The sequence below is a fragment of the Mastomys coucha genome, unplaced genomic scaffold (genome assembly GCF_008632895.1).
Source record: "Mastomys coucha isolate ucsf_1 unplaced genomic scaffold, UCSF_Mcou_1 pScaffold12, whole genome shotgun sequence".
Classification (NCBI taxonomy): domain Eukaryota; kingdom Metazoa; phylum Chordata; class Mammalia; order Rodentia; family Muridae; genus Mastomys; species Mastomys coucha.
Genome location: NW_022196894.1, coordinates 89272425 through 89281640, shown reverse-complemented (window position 1 = coordinate 89281640; position 9216 = coordinate 89272425). Strand labels below are relative to the sequence as shown.

General features: G+C 44.8%; 1 protein-coding gene across 1 annotated transcript in view; it reads left to right on the top strand.

Annotated features, from left to right (window-relative positions):
* The window catches only part of Tmem50b (transmembrane protein 50B), a 32016-nt gene extending 23273 nt beyond the window's left edge, over nucleotides 1-8743 (top strand). The window contains exons 4-7 of the mRNA XM_031364394.1: nucleotides 783-850; nucleotides 2085-2177; nucleotides 4586-4643; nucleotides 7099-8743. Of these exons, the coding sequence (XP_031220254.1) occupies nucleotides 783-850; nucleotides 2085-2177; nucleotides 4586-4643; nucleotides 7099-7144 (265 nt within the window). The 3' untranslated portion in view covers nucleotides 7145-8743. The remainder of the gene's footprint in view (nucleotides 1-782; nucleotides 851-2084; nucleotides 2178-4585; nucleotides 4644-7098) is intronic.
* Nucleotides 8744-9216: the final 473 nt, after the last annotated feature.

The following is a 9216-nucleotide window of genomic DNA, read 5'->3' as shown; positions in this document are numbered from 1 at the left end:
CCCTCCCTCTCCCTTTCCCCCTCTCCTTCCCTCTCCCTTTCCCCCTCTCCCTCCCTCTCCCTCTTTCCTTCCTTTCTCTCTTCCTCCCTTCCCCATTTCTCTCTCAATTTAACCCACAGCCTTACTCATACTAAGAATATGCTTTGGTATTTACTATTTATTTACAAATTTTGAATAATTTTTATTTTTATTTAATGTGTACTGGTGTTTTGCCTACATGTATGTATTCCAAATGTGCGCAGTACCTGTAGAGATCTGAAGATGGCATTGGATCCTCTGGAACAGGAGTTTCAGATGGTTGTGAGCTGCCATGTGGGTGCTGGGATCTTTAGAAGATTAGCCGTTGCTCTTAACCATTGAGTTGTCTCCAGCCCCCTTCCCACCCCCCCTGTTTAATTATTATAATGAAAACTTTAAAATGGGATAAATAATACAGACTCATCTGGATGTACATGTATAAAATAGATAAAGAAATGAGAAGCTAGGTGTGGTGGGTCATGCCTTTACTCCTAGCATTTGGGGGGCAGAGCAAGTGGGTGGGTCTATGTAACAGTAGGACCCCGTCTCAAAAGAAAAAAAAGAGGGGAGATGCGATAAGATTAGCACCTGTCTGGTGTGTTTTCTGGGTGTGCTTTAGTGGAAAACAAAAGGAATAACATTTCTGTGCATAAGAACTTTCTGTTAACTCCTTAGGAAAGAGTGTGTCTCTCTGTCAAGTAACATGCAAACACCTGTGTATATTGTGCTGACATGCAGCTCATTGGCTGATTTTGTATCTGTAGGATAAATGCTGTATCCAATGCACAGGTGCGAGGTGACAGCTATGAAAGCGGCTGCTTAGGAAGAACTGGTAAGAACCTGAAAGTGATACAGGAACACCCCCAAGGAACAGGGACAAGTCCCCAGAACGACAGAGCCTCCTCTGGAGTCTCCGGTTTATTTTCTGTGTATGAGTGTTTTGCTTGCATGTATACAAGTGTGCTGTGTGCAGTGTGTGGTGCCAAGGAGGCCAGGAGAAGATGTCAGATCCCTGAAACTGAGGTGTGGACAGCTATGAGCTGCCACGGGGGGCTGGGAACTGAACCTGGGTCCTCTACAAGAGTAGCCATTGCTCTTAACAGCTGGTCTCCAGCCCTACACACCTTTTTTTAAGACAGGGTCTCTCGGTGTTCTGGAGTTCATCGATCTGCCTGGCCTGTTTCCACCCAGCCAGTGCTGGGTGCAGATAGGAACTACTGCACTGATTTTTATAAATATGTAGGTGTTGGAGATCTGAACTTGGTCCTCAGGCCTGTGCAGCCAACATTTTGCTAACAGCATCTCCCAATTTCTCCATTTTATTTGGAGCAGGGCTTCTAGCCCATGGAGTGGTACCATCCTGACTCAGGGTGAGGCTCACATCTCAGTTACCAGAGTCTAGAGACATCCTTACAGACATGCCAACATGCTGTTCCAGGGAGATTTTCAATCTCCTCAAACTGACAGTCAAGATTATCTATCACTCCCACTTTCTAAGAATACGTTGGATCTACCTGAGCATCCAGGTAACTGTCACTGAGGTTCTAGAAGGTCATGGTCCCAGGCTGAAGAGACGCTACCCCTGAATCTGTCAAGAGTCCTTGTAGCCACAGAGCAGTCTGACTGTCTGTGCTGTGTAATGCCTTGGGTGTTCTCTAGACGTTTGCCACTGAGTCTGAAGGGCTGGCAGTGGCCATCTGACACATCAGCTATTCGATCCTTTCAGTTATGATTTAATAAGCTGATTTAGTAAGGCAGTTGCCAATGTCATTTCCTTAACTTGCTTGGGATTTAGTCTCCCTGGCAGTAAGAGCTAAATGTTCTTCCAAGTTGTCTAACCCTTCTTAGCTTTTATGTTTTGTTTGTTTTAGTGAGTGTGTGTGTGTGTGTGGGTGTGTGTGTGCGCGCTTGTGCATTTTAAATGTGTGCACGTGGTTTAAATCTTCATGCAGTTAAGTGTTGTAGCAGGAATATGCAGGATTCACAGGAAGTCAGCCACGTCTAATGCTGCACGATTGTCAGTGCTCTGTATGACGCTGCACTTTGTAAGGAAGCTGTTCCTGCAGGTGCTCGGGTCTGGCTCTTCATTGGTTTCATGCTGATGTTCGGGTCACTCATCGCCTCCATGTGGATTCTTTTTGGTGCATATGTTACTCAAAGTAAGTGTGTGTTTCTCCTTACGTTACAGGGGGACCTTAGCTTTGGCTTCCTCTGTCTGGTCCGTTTGGAGTTACTATTAATGTGATTATTGAATTAGGTTAAATCTTCCTCTGGGTAAAGACATACTAATTCATAGAACCTGTCCATGAGTGTGTTGGTTCATAGGAAATCATAGCCCTAACGAGTCCAGGCCCCTCCAGCCATCTCCAGAGTTCATGAACGCCTTGCTTGGACAGCTGAGTTCTTAAACTAGAGGTCCGCCCACTGGGGCCACCGTGAGAAAGTAAGAAATGGGTACAGATCGGTTGTATTCATTCCCTTGTATATGGTTCAAACTTCTTAGACCCAGAATCCTGAAAAATCAAGCTTTGCTTTACTAGTGTACAATGAAACCAGATCTAATTGGACATATGGCTCATTCTCTCTTTATTGAATTTATTCTAAGTATTCAAAGTGTTTTATTGCAGGAGTCGATTTGAATTAAGTGTATTTGACTGTGGGCTGCTGGGCCAGAGCCAGCTAGGGTGCTGTAAAACTTTAATTAGTTTTAGCTTGTTTCCAGACTAAGAACTCAGAAAGATAGCACTAGGTGCTGGGTCTGCTCATTTCACCAGAGAAACAGACAAACTGTTGACAGTTGCTGTAGAGAAACTGGGACTAAGCCAGCATTCCCATGCAGCGTTGGGAACCTTTGTAATAGCTTAGTTCCTGTCTTTTTTTTTTTAATTATTATTTTAATTTATTATTTATTTATTATAAGTACACTGTAGCTGTCTTCAGACACACCAGAAGAGGGCATCAGATCTCATTATGGGTGGTTGTGAGTCACCATGTGGTTGCTGGGATTTGAACTCAGGACCTTTGGAAGAACAATCCATGCTCTTACCCACTGAGCCATCTCACCAGCCCCTTAGTTCCTGTCTTAAATCTTAAAAACCAGCGCACAGCAGGAGGCTTCTCAGCCATGCTCTCCTGTTATCTCAGCAGCATGCCCAGTCCTTGTGCTTCACAACTTAGAAAGCAAGCGAGCTTTCTTTCAGTTGAGGGCCATTTCTGACATATTTCAGACTTCATCAGAGAGCGTCTTGAACTATTAATACTTATACCATTTACATATACATTGAACATCTCTAATTGATTTGAAATCCAAATTGCTCCAAAATTGGAAACATTCTGAGTTTTGATCTGACACCATAAGTTTCAAAGTCAACCTCCTGACCTCCAGACCTCGTGTGATGGATGTAGTCAAACTGGTGCACTAAAAACTTGTATAAAATTGGGGGTTGGGGATTTAGCTCAGTGGTAGAGTGCTTGCCTAGCAAGCGCAAGGCCCCGGGTTCGATCCTCAGCTCTGAGAAAAAAAAAAAAGAAAACTTGTATAAAATCACTTCCAAACTGTGTGTAAAGGTACATACGCAACATAACTGAACTTCATGTTCACACCTGGGTCCCACTCCCAAGATTGGCATATATATAAGTGTCCCCAAATCTTAAAAGTGAGCTCCAAGTACAGTTGCAGCCATTAGACAGAGTCGCCAGAGTAATTCCTACTCCTGTGGGGGTGTCCACTGATATAATGCCCAGTCTACAGATGAGAAAGTTAAGACCCTGAGATTCACTAACCTGCTCGAGGATATGCATTTAGTCAGTGACAGAATTAGGATTTAGCACCAAGAACTAGGCTCAGACTTGGAGCTCTCCAGCCAATCTGCTGTTTGGTTTTTATGCTCTCAAAAGTCTGAGATATAAACCATTTTCTTTTTGATAGCCAGTAGTTTTACACCAGTAGTTACAGTTTAACAAAATTCCCATCTCCGTACAGATATTTCAGTCAGGAAGAGAGCTTGATGGCTCCTTTGTGTCACTCAGGTTTGCATGATGTCACATCTGAGTCAGCAGATTTAAATAATCAACAATGTAGCCAACCTCCTTTTTATTTCTATGCTTGCCTTACCAGGGAAAAGTGTTATGCTTTCTTGGCACTGTTTGTTTTTGACACCATGGCCTGTTGTTTCCCAGGCTGGCCCACTGTTTCCCAGGCTGGCCTCAATTTCTACTCTTTCCTGGGCTGAAGTGTTCCTGCTGCTGTGGCCTCCACATGGCTGGAACTGTGGTGTCCAGCCCTGGGACCTTTGTGGCCTGAGCCACATGAGCTAGACAGAGTTCATTGGCATTTATTTAGAGTAAAAAATAATCTTTTAGGGAATAAAATTATTTGTTTCATTGTAGACATCTTAGAGTTGACAGTAAATGTCCAGAGTGTGTCACTCTGAATAGCACAGGCTGTGCCGATCCCCTTCTCTGCCACCCTCCTCCCCTCCTCTCCCCTCCCCTCCCCTATCCTGTCCTGCTCTCCCTCCTCTCCTTTGCCACCCCTCTCCTCTAATCCGTTTCTCTTTGTGTACAGATATTGATGTTTACCCTGGACTAGCTGTGTTCTTTCAAAACGCTCTTATATTTTTTAGGTAAGTTGTCTAATTTCCTTTCCTTTTACATTTCTAAAAAGATTAATTTTATGTGTGTGCATGAGTGACTGCATGTACCATGTGCTGTAGTACCTGAGGAGGCCTGAAGAGTGTACCAGCTTCCCAGGAGCTGGGGTTGCAGGGGCTCTGCAAGTATTGGAGACTGCTGAGCCATCTCTCCAGCTCCAAAGCACCTCATTTCTCATTTACACCTAAAATACTTACAGAAATGGCAACAGCATCCTAGGAGTGTCATGGCCATGGAACGCCTCATTCATCTGGACAGTCTCTCGCTTCCCCTTTCAGTCCATTACTACTTAAGGTGCCACGTGCTCTTCAGTTTGTAGGCAAGACAAGCTCAGAGCTCCTGAAAGACCAGCAAGTAACTGCAGAGCAGGAGCTTAGGTCCAGACGGCTGCTGCCAGAGCATGTGCTTTGCTTGACAAACCGTGCACACATTAGAAAAGGGAAAGGGCGAATCTGTGAGCTGGCGGCCAGCCTGCTCTACATAGCTAGTTCCAGGACAGCCAGGGCTCCACAGTGAGACCTGCTACAAAAAAGACAGGGGAAACATTGTACACAGAACCCACTGGGACAACTTAAAAGTAAGCCGGGCAGTGGTTGCACACGCCTTTAATCCCAGCACTTGGAGGCATAGGCAGGCGGATTTCTAAATTCGAGGCCAGCCTGGTCTACAGAGTAAGTTCCAGGACAGCCAGGATACACAGAGAAACCCTGTCTCGAAAATACAAAAAAAAAAAAAAAAAAAAAAAAAAAAAAAAAAAAAAAAAAAAAAAAAAAAAAAAAAAAAAAAGTAAGTGTAAAGTAACATTCTACTGAAAGTATTTCTTAGACTTCTTAGAGCCTCTCACAGGGAAGCCTGCCTGCTGTACTAGTCCAAGCAACATCTGTCCATGCCAGTGTGAGAGGTTTAGCTGTGCACGTATAGGATTATCTTTCTGTCCAAGTCAGAAGCTCAACACTGAGCACCTTGCTCCTGGCCACCATCCTAGCAATGTGGCAATGTGCAGTGCAGATTTCTCCCTGTTCCTTATGCTAGGAGTTTATTGCACTAAGAAATAAGGATTTATGGATTTTATAAATTGAGGTTTGTAAGCTAATATTTCTTTGACTATTTTTCTGTCCATTGTCTTTCTTAGGTTTCAGGTACATTTGTAGTAATCCTAGGTGGTAGCAATGACCACTACTGCTTCCTCCCCTCCCCCTGTCCCCTTCTCCTGCCTCTCCTTTTTCTGCTCCATCTTCCCTTTTCTTCCCCTCCCCCTTAGCTCTCCTTCCCCCTCCTGCCTTCTGCTTCCCCTCCTCTTTCTCCTATGCTTCCCCCTCAAGTAACTCAGGGTCTTTCCGTGTTGCCTAGCTGGCTTTAAATGCCAGTAATCCTTCCCATGGTCCTCCTGCCTCAGCCTAAGCAGCTGGGAACAGAGGAGCCATTGTGCCCAGCTCTTCCGTATGCTTGTCACAGTTGCCACAGCTCCGTGGCTCCTCCCTTGTACTGTGCTTCTCCATTGTCTTCTCTCCGTCCTGTGTGCGTGCTTTCCAGTGTTCTGTCTTGAGGAGACCTGAGCTGAGCTTTCTCAGTGTCCACATGGACTGCTTACTCCACACACTGGATTTTCAGCCCTAGAAGCTCAGCTCAGGTCTTTGGTGTTTTCTATCTCTCTTTAGTAACCCTGACTGTTTATAATCTTTTTAATACTTGTATCTAAGGCCTGGGCTGTATTAACTCATTGACTATGTCTATTACTTCTCAGTTTGGGGTTAGTTTGTCCATTTGCAGCTTTCTGTGCATTTTGTTGGGGCTATAGTTTTTAGCATTGTGTTTTGATAATGTTTCTGAGCCTAAGTTTCCTGTGTCCTAGTTCACTATAGCTGAGGATGACCCTAAACTCCTGATGCTCCTGCCTTACCTCCCAGGTGCTGGGATGCTAGGTGTCAGCTCCTTCTGATGTTATGGCCACCACCTCCGGCCAGTCCTTCACAGCATGGTCTATGGTTGGACTTTGACAGCGGTAGTCATGTCCCTCATTAGACTCTGTTCCACAAGGAGCGTATCTGTTCATTTAGATTCAACCATATTCCAGCACTCAGCCGGAGGCCTGGTGCATCCCAGGATTCAACCTACAGTAATCTGTAAAGAATAGAGAGTTACATCTGGTCGGTGCTAGGATGTTTCTGTGACCATAGCACAGGCAGAGGTGCTCTTAGAGCTGTAAAGTAGCCTGTGCCCACCAACCACACAAGGCATCCTGTCTCCCACACTCCCTAGGCAGTGGCTGTCCTTCACCCAGACATCAACTTGTGTGCTTTACAGAAGGGGCACATTCCCAGCAGCACTCAGAACTTGCACTTGGTTTTAGATGGTCGAGCCAGCCATGTAGGAGGTGAACTCTGCTGCTTGTTCGTGTCTCTCACAGCTTTACCCATCCCTTTCCAGCACTCTGATCTACAAATTTGGAAGAACTGAAGAACTCTGGGCCTGAGATCACCACACACCACACCTTCCTCTTGTTGTGTTCCATGCCTAGCTCCTTTATCTCTAGTATAATTTACAGATTGCCAAAAGGAGCACATTGTGTGCTCACAGGTTTATTTCTTCATAGTTTTGTGCCCTGAGTTTTGAATTGTGTTTGCAAAATGTCTGTTTTGGTTTTTCATCAACTAGATAAGTTAATATGTACATAATACATATACATGATGCTGAATGTCAAGTTTTTATTCTTAAGCTTGGTATGGATCCTGAGCCAGGGTTCTATGGCCTTGGTGTTTAGAGGTAAATGCTCTGTCTTGGCATCTCTGATGTTTGAAAATATACAGCTCCATGTCTCTAGAGGCCCTGAGCTGATGACAAAGGCATTTCTGCCATGTGTAATTTATTTTGGCTTAGAAATGAGTTTTTTTGTTTTTGTTTTTGTTTTTTTAAGGAAAAAAATGTTTGTGCATATGTATTAAAGAGCTGGACTTTTTATATGAACATTTTTTTAAATGCCCAAAGGACTAGTTTGAAAGCCCCCTTTGCAAAGAACTCCTCTAACTTGACTTTCGTTTGAGAAGGGATAACACAGAGATTTTCCATTTTGTAAAAAAGATGGTAAGCAGCTGAGCCATGTGCTCCCATCTTGGCGAGCAGCTCTGATGCTCAGATTGTCGTGGGCAGCTTGCCACCATCCGGTGTTACACACAGCAAGGGATCCTGCAGCAGGCCAAGTGGAATGACTAGCTAAAGACCTCTTCCCAAAGGGCGCTGTGACCTACAAAAGGTCAGACACTTTATTCACTTTGTTCCTGATTCCGTCTGTGTAGCTCTCAAGTTCTGGGTGACCAGCTGCTGCAAAGTAGAAGTATCCTGTACTGAAAGTTCCACTCCATGCCAGACGCTCCTTCCCATGTGTGAGTGCTCCATGTCAGCTCCTCCCATGTGTGAGTGCTGCGCTTGCCCCATGTATTTTTCTGTGGGCCTTTCCCTTGGGTCAAGATTTTGTGTTGCATTTTAACCCCAGAGGATTTTTATAAAGCCTTTTGCTGCACCTCCTGATGCAGGCCTTACTTAGCTGGCCTCTCTGAGAGGCCCCACCAAGCACAGCGTGTGAAGCGGCTGCTGATCGCTGTGCTTCATTCTGATGCGTCATTCCTTTCCCATCAGTCTTCAAAATGCCAGCTTTGTCTTGCTTCCAGCGAACTATAAAGTTAACCACACGTTTCCATTCTTAGAACTAATGCAATAAATACCCCCTCTCACACATGCTGCACAGCTAGGTGTGCTGAGGGAAGTGACCTGTACAACGCCACTCTGTGCATCCTCCACTGTCCAAGAAGCACTCATAAACAAGGAGAGGACAGACTCTATACAGCATGCTAATGCGTAGGTCTATGAAGGGCAGCCCTGATGACCGACTGAAAATGGTGTTCATGAATTTTGTTTTAATTGTGAGCAAATCTGTTGATTTCCTCTGTTTGTTGTTTCATTAAACAAGAGATGACATTAGTATCCTCTCATAGATATTATGAGTCAATAGATTTCTTGGCAATCATAAAATGCACATGGTTCTCTTAATAAAGGTCTCACTGTTGTTCAAGCTCAAGACATGAAATCTGAGTCTTTTGTATGGGGACCATTGTCAGAGTGTTCTGGAGTCGATTCTGTGTGGACCACATTGTCAGAGCGTTCTGGAGTCAATTCTGTGTGGACCACATTGTCAGAGCTTTCTCTAGCCATTCTGTGTGGACCACATTGTCAGAGCGTTCTGGAGTCGACTCTGTGTGGACCACATTGTCAGAGCTTTCTCTAGACCATTCTCAGATCCTCACTGTTACTTTTTTTGGTCGTTTTGTGACAGGGTCTCACTAGCCCTGGCTACCCTGAGACTTGAAATGTAGACCAGGTTGACCTTGAACTCACAGAGATCTGCCTCTGGTTCCCAAGTGTGTGGGAATTAAAGACATGGGCACCACACATAACACACCATCCGTGTTACTGTGTGGGTGCACATATGTGTGCAGGTGTTTGCACATGCGTTTATGGAGGCCAAAGGTCACCCTTAGATATTCCTCAGAA